A 13,432-nucleotide genomic window follows, 5' to 3' on the forward strand; every position below is an offset into this window, starting at 1 on the left:
GATAGAATAATTAGAAAATAATAAAACTGAAGGTAATAATTAAAATGCTCTCTAGCTTGGGAAAGAACAGAAAATAAAAGGAAAAAAGGGCAAACAGGGTAAGCATAGGAAAAGTAATCTTTTTTTGGTTTGATGTGAAATGATGTTTTAGGTGTTTATTAGTTTGGGATTAGTACAACATTGAAGCTATATTGCTGTAATAGTGTTTATTTCAGCAGCATAGCACATGAGCTATAAACAAATGAAACCAGTCGACGACCAAGGGAGACTGAAGTTAATGGGAATCGGTGGGGGCGGGGGGAAACTCTCCACTGGCTGGAGTCATACCTAGCACAAAGGAAGATGGTTGTGGTGGTTGAAGGTCAATCATCACGGCTCCAGGACATCGCTGCAGGAGTTCCTCAGGGCAGTGTCCTAGACCCAACCATCTTCAGCTGCTTCATCAATGACCTTCCCTCCAACATAAGGTCAGAAATGGGGCTGTTCGCTGATGACTGCACAGTGTTCAGCACCATTCACAACACCTCAGATAATGAAGCAGTCCATGCCGGCATGCAACAAGACCTGGACGACGTTTGACATTCAATGGCATTACCATCGCCGAATCCCCCACCATCAACATCCTGGGGGTCACCATTGACCAGAAATTTAACTGGACCAGCCACATAAATACAGTGGCAACAAGAGTGGGTCAGAGGCTAGGTATTCTGTGGCGAGTGTCTCACCTCCTGACTCCCCAAAGCCTTTCCACCATCTACAAGGCACAAGTCAGGAGTGTGATAGAATACTCCCCACTTGTCTGGATGAGTGCAGCTCCAACAATACTCAAGAAGCTCGACACCATCCAGGACAAAACAGCCCGCTTCATTGGCAACCCATCCACCACCTTAAATATTCACTCCCTCCACCACCGGCGTACCGTGGCTGCAGTGTGTACCATCTACAAGATGCACTGCAGCAGCTCGCCAAGGCTTCTTCGGCAGCACCTCCCAAACCCGCAACCTCTTGCATCTAGAAGGACAAGGGCAGCAAGCGCATGGGAAAACCACCACCTCCAAGTTTCCGTCCAAGTCACACACCATCCTGACTGAGCAGTATATCGCTGATCCTTCATCGTTGCTGAGTCAAAATCCTGGATCTTCCTCCCTAACAGCACTGTTGGGAGTACATTCACCACATGGACTGCAGCAGTTCAAGAAGGGAGCTCACCACCACCTTCTCAAGGGCAATTAGGGATGGGCCATAAATGCTGGCCTTGCCAGCGGCGCCCACATCTCATAAAACGAATTTAAAAAAAATTTCATTGAGCCTGCCAGCAAGTAAATGGTTAAAACTTAAAACAAATTATCTTGACAAATTTTTCATTGGAAGTGGCATTGAGAATTATAAGGTTAAATACGCATTAGAGCTGATTGAATACTGGGTGGGACATGATGTTTTCTGGATTACTGGATCATGTAACTGTCATGCCAAGAAAAGCAATGAGTCAAGAATGAATAGTGTAAGACGTAAGGTTGGATGGATATTGTGGTTTGCTCACTTTAACTTTATAAGGCAGAATCTTTCCATTAGTCATTTAAATGGTTTGGGTAGATTCCATGAACAAACTTATCAATAGACATTCGAAAAAGAAATTTCCTGAATGAAGTTGTAATAATGAACTTTGGTATATTGTAATCATATTGCAATAAATGTTGCATTCAAGTTTTGCAGTAGACATATATTTGTAATTTTCCAAGATCATGTTTTTAAACATTTCTGAACATTTTGATTACTTGGTTAGCTACAACTGCATAATGTGAGGTTTTGCCTACAGATTATTAACTTGGAAATGTCACTTTCTACAGCCGCTCCCACTTACCACAACTGCAGCAAGATTCTGCTGTGACATCCAGGAAAAACAACTGTAATGTGAATAATGCCAGATGTTTTTAGGAAGGAATGAGCTATGCATATAAGGACATGAATATGGAGTGTAAAAGTTATGACTTATTTCAATTTGTTTTAATTTTCCTGCTTTACCTGAAAGGTTTTAAAAATGTACTCAAAATGAAAGCCATTATTTTTTCTGTGCAGATATAAAAGGTGAGGTATTGCCAACAAATTCAAAGAAAGAAGATTGCATCTATATGGAAAATTCCTTTTGTTTCAGTATTAGGCTTATATAATGTGCCATTCCAACTTTAACCGTTTGTTTAAACTAGAAACAATCCACAAAGTAATAAACAGTTTAACTTAAAGTGGATTTTCAATTTTGTTTCAGATTTATCTGACAATATATCTCAACTGCCAGTCATGAATGGGAATATACAATTAAGTTCAACTACAAGACATCAGCACGCTTCAACCATATCTCAACCCAGAAACCTGCCATCTAATAGAAAGCAAACCACCGAGGCGTCCTCCAAGCAGACTCTTAGGCAGCTTAATCCTTCTGTTTCTTCCTCAGTAAATGATTTGCAGAAGGTACCTGCCTCAGGAAATGAAAAAAGCTTATCTAATGCAAATAGACCAGTGGAGGAACTGAAATATCACAGTAAATCTTCTAAAAATGCTACGCAAAGTAGAACTGAAATCTTTTTGAACAACACGGAGCAGGATAGTTCATTAGAATTTGGCAACACTGAATTCTGCAATACTGAAATAGATACTGGAGGATCTGCATACAACAGTCCACGGATCCCACGAAAGGGAATTGTTCAGTCTTTGAACAAAACTCAAAGCATGCAGAAGTCAGCATCAAAAATCCCAGAGAGAGGTCAAAAGGAAGAGAGGAAAGATAGTAATGGAATCAATTCTAGAGGAACGGTTGCTCCTACAAAAGCCTCTCGACTTACAGGCTTGAGTCATACAAGAAGCAAAATTTTGTATGATGTTCAAAAGGGAGTTGCAACTCTTCCTCCCAGGGGAAAGTGTAAATCCAGATTCAGTATTTCAAATGATAATCTATTACATCTGTCGAGTTGTGGAGGTACAACAGATACAGAGAGACCTAAAAGCAGTTCAAGTCAAAGACAGTGGAAGTCTGATGTTAGCTGGAAGTCCTACAGTTTCTCCAATTTACTTTTAGATGAGAACGAAGATTTATCAGAATTGTCTGTCTCCTCCATGAGTTCTCCTAAACGCACTTTTACAGGTGGTGTAAAAATGTCAATCAACAGCAATGTCATCAAACTTCCTTCTCCAACACAAAATAGTCATCCTAACACCGCAACGGTGGCTCCTTTCATGTACAAGTAAGTGATTTTTTTCATAATTAACTGTGCTTTGCCAGTCACCTTAAAATGTACAACATTGCAGTTCACAAAATAAATACAAATGAGAGAGGTCATTTGACCCTTCATAGTTCATCCATTTAGAATTAAAAGTTTGATGTTACGGTGTCAACCTGACCTATACTCTCTGTATATGGCCAAGTTTAAACCACAATAAATCTAGCCTAATTGTACTCCAACATGACTTCATCGATGTGGTATGGCATCAAAAGTGGTGCAAAGTGAACTGATATATTTGAAAAGTTATAAAAACTGGAAAAGGAACTTTGTAGTCATGATTATGACCTTTTTAGTTATTTTTGTGTGTTTTTTTCCTTTTCCATTTTGGTCATTTGTTAGACCTCTGGACAGTAAGTTGGCCTGTTGTGCCCAGGCCTCTAACAGTATAGATGCCTACAATGAGGTGCACAAGGATAGCTGGGGTGACTTGCCAACTGATTTTCCCTCTTTCTGTTGGTGAGTTTATGATCTCTGTTTGTCGACTCCTCCAAAAGCATGGATTAGATTAAGAGCTCATTGTGCGAAGTCTCCCATGCCTGACAATTTTGTGGCACAGAATGTTGATGTGCAACAAGCTACGCTACCAATTTAACTCTTTCATTGAGTTTTTGAATTAACATGTATAATGTAATTTGAACACAATGTGAGAAACAATGTGGTATAAATGGTCAAGGAAGACCAGACTGAAAGTAGCTATTCTGAACTTTTTCCTTAAATTCATCTTCAGTGTACATCAGGAACATGCCAAAATAGTATAAAGAAGAGAATTCTAGGATTTGATAATTATCTTTGCCAATATGAAAGTACAGTAAATGTACGCAGTAATGTTTAGTGAAAATACATGGCGCTTTCTCCAGGTGGCTGACTTGAAGATCGTATCTAAGATGTTTCTTTTGAAAAGCTCATGAAGCAGCAATGACCAGAGATTTGCTCTCACAGATACTCTGAATCATAGAATGATACAGCACAGACGGAAGCCATTTGGCCCATCCTGCTTGTGCAGTGAGCTATCCAATTAGTCCCACTTCCCCAGCTCTTTCGCTATAGCATTTTAATTTTTTTTCTTTTCAAGTATTTATCCAATTCCCTTTTGAAAGTTACTATTGAAGCTGCTTCCGCCACCCTTTCAGGCAGTGCATTCCAGATCACAACAACTCGCTGCGTTAAAACAAAAGTGTTTCCTCGTGCCGCCTCCTTTTTTTGCCAGTCACCTTAAATCTGTCCTCTGGTTACTGAACCTTCTGCCACTGGAAACAGTTTCTCCTTATTTTCTCTTATCAAAACTCTTCGTGATTTTGAACACCTCCATCAAATCTCCTCTTAACTTTCTCTGCTCTAAGGAGAACAACCCCAGCTTCTCCAGTTTCTCAACATAACTGAAGTCCCTCATCCCTGGTACCATCCTAGTAAATCTCTTCTGTGCTGTCCCTATTGCCTTGACATTCTTTACTAAAGTGTGGTGAGCAGAATTGGACACAATACTCCAACTGAGGCCTAACCAGTGTTTTATAAAGGTTTAGAATTGCTTCCTTGCTTTGTACACTATGGTGTAGATTTTGCCGAACCTGTCGGGAAGAAGGCGGGACTTCCCCTTTCGGGTTTTTGACCCGCCTACTTTGACGTCCGGCCAATCGCGCGATTTTCCCTTGATTGACCTTGTTGAGCCCGATCAGCGGGCTCAGCAGGCCAATTAAGGGCCACCCGGCAACAGGTGACATCACAGACTGAAATTTCATCTGTCAAGAGTCCGTGACAGATGAAATATCAGCGTTTGACAGCTGTTTGAAGCTGTGAAACACTGACAGTCTGAGTTCTGACATGAGTCATTCTGCACAGACTCAGTTAGAACTCACACCGGCACTCAAAGCTGAAGGCTGTCACTTTTGACAGATTGCAGCCGTTCAGCTTTAAGTTCCGGCTGAGTGATGCGCTCCCGACGGCTACAGGAAGAAAGGCTGTTAAGGTAAGTACAGGTAAGTAAAAGTTCTTTACACACTTTAGACACACCAAACACACTTACCTTTGCACTCATGCACCCATCACTCACCTGAGCGCCGACATTGCGACCCCTCTAACTCCTTCAACCCGACGGCCCGCCTGCTCTACCTGGCGTGGTTTGGAGCCGTCGGGAAACCCACACGAAACCCCTCAAAATAGGGATTAGGCTAAAAACTGCCTGTTAACTACCTGTTAATTGGCACTAATCCCTTCCCGTCTGGTTTCGGCGGGTCCCAGTGCGGGGCGGGTACCCGCCGCCCCTGAAACTTACGTGGGGCGGGGTTTTGGGCGGGATGGTGTCGGGACCCCCAAATTCAGGATTCCCCCCCCCCCCACATGCCTGAAACCCCGCCTGATGGCTCCCCGAAAATCTAGCCCTATGCCTCTATTAATAATGCCAAGGATTCAATATATTTTTTAGCAGCCTTCTCAACTTGCCCTGCCACCTTCAAAGATTTCTGTACATGCACCCCCAGGTCTCTCTATTTTTGCACCCCCTTTAAAATTGTACCATTTAGTTTATATTACCTCTCCTCATTCTTCCTACCAAAATATATCACTTCACACTTTTCTGCCTTAAATTTCATCTGCCATGTGTCTACCCAATTTACTCATCTATGTCCTCCTGAAGTCTGTTACTATCCTTCTCACTATTTACTGTATTTCTGTGTTTTGTCTCATCTGCAAACTTTGAAATGATGCCCTGTATGCCAAATCCAGGTCATTAAATATATCAAATAGCAGTGGTCCTAATACCCACCCCAGGGGAACACCACTGTATTCTTCCTTCCAATCTGAATCATAACCGTTCACCACTACACTCTGCTTTCTGTTCCTTAGCCAATTTTGTATCCACACTGCCACTGTCTGTTTAATCCCATAGGCCTTAATTTTGCTAATAAGTCTATTATGTGGTACTTTGTCAAATGCCTTTTGAAAGTCCATATACACACCAACCACATTACCTTCATCAACCCGCTCCATTACTTCATCGAAGAACTCAATCAGGTTAGTCAAGCACGATTTGCCTTTGCCAAATCTGCGCTGACTTTTATTTATTAGCCCATGGAGCTAATTAATTTTGTCCCGGATTATTGTCTCTAAAACCCTACCAATGATGTAAAGCTGACTGGCCAGTAATTATCGGGTTTATCCCTGTCACCTTTTTTGAATAGGGGTGTAAAATTGGCAATCTTTCAGTCCTATGGTCCCACCCCCATATCTAGGGAGAATTGGAAGAATGTGGCCAGAGCCGCCACAATTTCCACCCTTACTTCTCTCTCTTACCTAGGATGCATCCCATCAGATCTTTTCTACTTTGAATATTGCTAACCTTTTAAGTACCTCCTCTTTATCTATTTTTATCCTATCCAATATCACTACTACCTTCTCCTTTACTGTTACAATGGCAGCATCCTCTTCTCTAGTGAAGACAGATGCAAAGTACTCATTTAGTACCTCAGCCATGCCCTCTGCCTCCACAAGAATATCTCCTTTTTATCCCTAATTGGCTTCATCCTTCCTTTGACTACCCTTTTATGATTTACAGGAAACTTTTTTTTATCCGGCACGGACGGGACCGACGTGGTGCCGGTTCATCAAAAATTCCGGATAACCGAACGCTATAGTAAAAGATAGGGAAAGCTGACAGCTCCGTATAAAGCAACAAGCCCTGTTGCTTAGCAACAACTGTAGAATAATGGCGTCAAGTTTCAAGGGTCTCTGTAGCTTAGCAACAGCTGCAGCCACACCCTTGCACAGCACAGATGGAAGAAGGCAAATAAATATGAAGTAAAACCTACTCCTGAATTTTGCCGGTTAACTGAGATTTCCGGTTATTTAGGTGCCGGTAAATCGAAAGTTTCCTGTATATGTTTATAAAAGACTTTTAGACTCCCTTTTATGTTAGCCGCTGACCTATTCTCATACTCTCTCTTGGTCCATATCATTCCCTTTTTTAGATCTCTTCTGTACTTTCTGTATTCAGCTTGGTTCTCTACTGTATTTGAATCTTATATTTGTCATAAGCCTCCTTTATCTGTTTCATTTTAATCTCTATACCCGGAATTTGTGGTTGCAATGACAGCAAAACTGTCAGCGCTCGCAGTCATTACTGTGTAAAACTGAATTCAGCTTTTGGCGTCCGCACATGCGTAGTTAAATGCGGAAATCCGGAAGTTGCTATCGGTGATACACTGCTCCTCCACAAGGTACGCTGCTGCAGTCTTTGCAGATGCAATCAACACAGAATCAGTGATTTGACGTGAAGATCAACATTTTTTACACGCTATTCTCGCTGTAAAGACTATTGGCAAAAGTTAACCCTTGTTGAATGAGGCATAACTGAGTTTTTAATGGCATACTAAGTCATAATTACTGCGAACAACCTCTCTGACCCATAAAATCTAATTTTATAATTGTGGAGTGTCATTTCCTCCATTCCATGATAAAAACTCCATAGATTTTTTAAATAATAAAAATGGGATATTTTTACGTTTGTCTATGATATTTCAGCTTCTACCTTAATCCCATGTGTATGTCCCAACCTTTATTTTGTTTTATGTAAAACAATTAAAAAGTGAATGATAATCAGTGCTTTTTACTTCCTAGTTTGCTGTCTGTGAGAATTCTTCAATCTGATTGTCTGCTCAGCCTGCTTGATGACTTCACTGTTCCTGGATGCCACAAATCTCCTATAGATGGCGCCAGATTGAAAGTCTCATCTGAATAGGGGAAATCAACACCACAGAGCCTGCTAAATCTTTGTGGGCAGCTTTCTTTAAGGTCAGCGGCGAGAGCTATCTCTTCATTGCTGACCACAAAATCCGGGCCTCTATGTTTAGTCAGCCAGGAAGCTCTAGCTTTGGATGCCCTTCCTTTCTCCCTCATGGCAATGTGTCTACTCTGTACCTAAACTATCTCCTCTTTGAAGGCTTCCCATTGTTCAATTACTGTTTTGCCTAGCAATTTATGATGCCAATCTACCTGGGCCAAATCTTTTTTCAACTCACTGAAGTTAGCCCTCCTCCAGTTAAATATTTCTATGGTTGATTGTTCCTTGACCTTTACCATAACTACTCTAAACCTGAAGATATTATGACCACTGTTCCCCAAATGCTTCCCCATTGAAACATGCTCCACTTGCCCACTTCATTCTCCAGAACTAAATCCAGCACTGCTTCCTTCATCGTTGGGCTGGAAACATGCTGATTAAATTCTCTTGTACACATTTCAGGAATTCATCGCCGCCTTTACCTTTTACATGGTTACTATCCCAATCTATATTAGGTAATTGAAGTCTCTCATTATCCTACTCTATAGTTCTTGCATCTTTCTCTAAGTTACTCCTCTATATCCTTCCCACTATTTGATGCTCTATAGTATACACCCAGTAGCGTAATAGCTCCTCTGTTGTTCCTTCATTCTAACCAAATAGATTCTCTCTTTGACCCCCACTACATCATCCCTCTCCAGTGCTATAATAGTTTCTTTGATCAATACTGCCACCCACCTCCTTTTTTTCCTTCCCTAACTTTCCTGAATACCTATTGCCAGGAATATTAAGTTCCCAATCCTTCCGTTCTTTGAACTAGGTCTTGGTTATTGCCACTATATCATAGTCTCATGTAATGACTTGTCACCTGCTACTCACCTGCCTTATTTACCACGCTACATGCATTTACGCACATGCACTCCAAACTCATCTTAACCTGCCTTGCATTTGCTCCCCTGTCTGATCACTTTTTCTGAACTATTTGTCTCTCCCAGTCCTCTGTGCACCTTGTTTCCCCTCTAATGTTTCATCTTGATGCTCATTCCCCTTGTCAAATTAGTTTAAACCCTCCCCCACAGTACTAGTTAGCCTCCCGCGAGGACATTAATCCCAGCTCTGTTGAGGTACAACCCATCCACTTTGAACAGGTCCCTCCTGCCCCAGAACAGGTCCCAGCGCGCCAGGAATCTGAAGCCCTCCCTCGTGCACCAATTCTCCAGCCAGTTGTTAACCTGTATTATCCTACTATTCCTATACTCACTTGCGCTTGGCACTGGGAGTAATACAGAGACTACTACCTTTGAGGTTGTAAGGGTTTGGGGGCTTCTTTAAACTGGTTTAAAGTAATTTTCCTGGTCTTGCAGGACCAATTCCAATAAAACCAATTTTATTACAGCGGTTACGAATCGCTACCCCTCCTTTAGTTCTGAGTGGAGGAACTTATAATTAATGATATTAAAACGGAACAAGTGGTTTGGATGAGAGAAAAAAATCAAGTTTTATTAACTAAATAAACTACAATCAAAATATCAAACTATCCCACACGCACACAGTAATTACAGTAAAATTGCTTAAAATGGGGTAAGGCAGACGGCAAAAACGAGGGGTAAGTGACTACAATGTTGATTAAACAATCTTAGCAATATCCCCTTAAATTACCATCCCCCAAACTCCTTAACTAGGTTGCTTTGTTGAGGAGTCAGAACACTCTGCTCACCTGTGATCCAGCGAAGTAAGAGAGAGAGATAGCTTCTCAGCCGCTATCTTTATACCTGGTGAGGCCCCTGCCATTCTGCCTTGCAAGGGCTGTGTGCAAAATTCCCCACCCAAAGGGTCCAATACACAAGAGAAAGCTGTGATTGGCTAACTCAAAGTGGTTAGACTGGGTTAATGTGTCTTCCGGAGCTCCCTGGGCTGAAACAAAAGAATGCAACAGCCCTATTGTCCAGTGCTGGGTGATTTAAAACCCATTCAATTGTTAAATGTTTCCCATTCAAGGTACAAAAGTCTCTTCTGCAGTTTAGATGTATCCACTCGATATACAAACAAATGCTAATAGTATTCAGTTGCTTTGTAAACAAAGCATTGTCCTTTGTCTTCATTGAACCTTACTTCCAGACACAGAAAGCTGCGTTCCAAGCCTCTTTTGTCTTCGGCCATGTGGTGCGACTGCCATTTTTACCCCTGGAAATTTAAAAGCACTACGCCCAGGGATTCTTTAATCAAAAAAAATTGATCTTCAGAACTGTAAATTATTGCGAATTCTTAGAGGTCCTGCTCTTTTATTTCCTCCTTAGATCCTGAAACTCTGACTGCAGCCCCTCAACCATTTTCCTTCCTATGTCATTGGTTCCCACAACTTCTGGCTGTTCCCCTCAAAATGCTAATTTATAACATACACTGCTTGAAAATAGATTATCAAAAATCCATCACTGAGAAATAATTGCTCATAATAAGCTATCTCTTGATCCAATCAACTTAGCCTGGAATTGCTCTAAATAAACACTGCAATGAACATTTTAAATGTGGTAGTGATTTTAAAAAATAAGTCAATTTAATAATATTCTGGGACAAAGCAAATTCCAAAACAATTTGGAGGTGAATATTTTCAATTGAGCCAGAGAAGAGTGGTATGCGAGTTCTATAAATAATGTTAGTCTGCCACCAAGGTGTGAAGCTCATTTAGTGTTTGAACTGTAGGATTAAGTGCTGAGTGAGTGCTGCACTGTCGGAGGTGTCATCTTTCGGATGAGACATTAAACCGAGGCCCCGTCTGCACTCTCAGGTGGACGTAAAAGAACCCATGGCACTATTTCAAAGAGTAGAGGAGTTACCCCCAGTACCCTGGGCCAATATTTCTCCCTCTACCAACATAACAAAAACAGATTACCTGGTCATTTTCACATTGCTGTTTGTGGGAGCTTACTGTGTGCAAATTGGCTGCCGCGTTTCCCACATTACAACAGTGACTCCACTTCAAACGTACTTCATTGGCTGTAAAGCGCTTTGAGACATCCGGTGGTCATGAAAGGCACTATATAAATGCAAGACTTTCTTTCTTAATTGAAGGCTGTTTTCAGTGTAGATATATAAAGGTGTGTAAGCTACCTAAACCAAAGCTGTTGAGGTGATTGGTGGCACAACCAATGAGACCCAGTGAGACTCTCTGACCTGCTGCTAGGATTTACGTTGTTGGTCCAGCTCCAAAGAGTCACAAACCGCTAAAAAGAATAAAAATAAAACCAGATGGACCACTCAGCTGGGTCCTAGGCATTAGGACACGATGAAGGTAAACCAAGCCTAGTCGATCCTGCAAAGCCCTCCTCACTAACATTTGGGTACTGGTGCCAAAGTTGGGAGAGCTGTCCCACAGACTAAATCAAGAAACAACTTAGTCGCCATGGACTCTGCCAGCGGATCAACAATCCTCGCCCCTCTCCATATCTCCCTCCAGAATGTCCCTTTACTTGCGAGTGAGGCCGTTGCCATCCATGACCATATTGTGGATGATTGCATTGACATTATGGCTTTGACAAAAACTTAGCTCACGGGTAATGACACCTTCCCTTTACTGAAGCCTCCCAGCCTGACTAAATTAGCCCTACCCAAATCAGTGTGGCACTTATCACCAAATCTCAGCTTGGTCTATCAGCCTACTCCTCTGGCACCTTCTCCTTTGAGTCCCTTATATGTTCCAACCCTCTCGCCTCTCCTTTAAAATCCTCATTCTCTATGGCCCATTCAAGCCTCACACCAAGTTTCTCACTTAGATATCGTCACTGCGTCATCTCTCATCATTTGCATCCTCAGTGATTTGAACGTCCATCTCAATTCACCTTTCCCTCTCTCCTCAGTTCACTGTCTTCCTGCTCTCCTTTAAGCTCTCTTCCATACAAACTATCTTACCCATTTTAACTGCCACCCCCTCAACAGAACGTTCAAACTCCTAACTGTATAGCCTTTGGCCCACCATTCACCACAATACTTCTGCAGCTACCGATCTGCTCAATCACACTCTTCCCCCCGACTTTTGATGCCATTTTCCCCAGTAAAACCCTTAGGGGGAAAAATTGAGTCGTGTCCCCTTTGGGGTGCTAACTTCGCTACTTTTAGTGCCCCGGAAAAATTAACGCCCCTATTCGCACTAAAATGCTGACCATCCAACTTCCCTTCCTGGCCTCTTGGGGTGCTGTGAGGGAATATTGCGGCGTGATGTGCCGCAGTGCTATTCCCTGTGGCCCCTTGCCTTCTTAAAGGGGAGGGGCCTTGCACAGCGCGAACCGGGGCCCAAGAGAAGTGCCGGGCTCATGAAGCACAGCCAGCACTCCGCGGGGAGGGGGGGGGGTGGGTCAGGAGGCCGGGGATGGCAGCGGAGGCAGGTGCTGGCAGGTGGCCAGGAACAAAAATGGCCACCCGGCACCTCGCCTTTAAATAGCGCCGCCCCGGCTGCAGTCCATTACCAGTAATGGCTCAGTTGTACCATCACTGACCCAGCTGGGAATAGCTACCATTCTAGGCTTGTGGCATGATGATATTGGCAGGAGTGACCACTGCACAGTCCTTGTGGCGACGTCCCACTGAGGACACCCTCCATCATGTGTGCCACTACCACTGTGCTAAGCGAGATAGATTAAGAACAGGTCTAGCAGCTCAAAATTGGGCATCCATGAGGTGCTGTGGGCCTTCAGCAGCAGTAGAATTGTTTTCCAGCACAATCTGTAACATCATGGCCTGGCATATCCCTCACTCCTTCAACACCATCAAGCCAGATCACTAACCCTGGTTCAATGAGGAATATAGAAGGGCATGCCAATCTGGTGAAGGTACAACACAGGATTACATGCATGCTAAACAGCGAGAACAGCATATTATAGATCCCACAATCAACGGATCAGATCAAAGCACTGCAGTCCTGCAACATTCAGTCATGAATGGTGGTGGACAATTAAGCAACTAAAAGGAGGAGGATGCTCCATGAACAAAAATCTATCGAACTGTCTTGAAAGTTTCAATTGAGCCAGCATCCACAGCCTTTCGGGGAAAGGGTTCCAGATTTCTACTATCCTTCACGTGAAGAAGTGCTTCCTGATTTCAGTTATGAATGGCCTGACTCTAATTTTAAGATTATATCCCCTTGTTCTGGATTTCCCCACCAGTGGAATCAGTTTCTCTGTATCTACCCTATTGAATCCTTTTAGAATTTTAAACACCTTGATTAGATCACCCTCCCACCCCATCTTCTATATTCAAGGAAATACAAACCAAGTTTATGCAAAACAAGGCTGACTTATTTGCAACCAATTTTGGCCAGAAATGACAAGTGGATGATCCTTGTTGACCTCCTGAAGTCCCCACCATCATAGATATCAGTCTTCAGTAAATTCAA

At 42.5% G+C, this 13,432-nt stretch overlaps 1 protein-coding gene across 6 annotated transcripts in view; it reads left to right on the top strand.

Moving 5' to 3' along the window:
- LOC147105264 (neuron navigator 1-like) overlaps window positions 1-13,432 on the top strand; it is a 632,986-nt gene that overhangs the window by 43,159 nt on the left and 576,395 nt on the right. For all 6 annotated transcript variants that reach the window (XR_015081721.1, XM_086011440.1, XM_086011441.1 and 3 more), the window contains exon 3: window positions 2,264-3,236. Coding sequence is in view for 5 of the 6 variants with exons in the window: in XM_086011440.1 (XP_085867566.1) it covers window positions 2,264-3,236 (973 nt within the window). In the remaining variant the exon portion in view is untranslated. The remainder of the gene's footprint in view (window positions 1-2,263; window positions 3,237-13,432) is intronic.

This window comes from Somniosus microcephalus, chromosome 18 (assembly GCF_052327205.1).
Source record: "Somniosus microcephalus isolate GS21.2 chromosome 18, FLI_Smic_1.0, whole genome shotgun sequence".
NCBI classification, from domain to species: domain Eukaryota; kingdom Metazoa; phylum Chordata; class Chondrichthyes; order Squaliformes; family Somniosidae; genus Somniosus; species Somniosus microcephalus.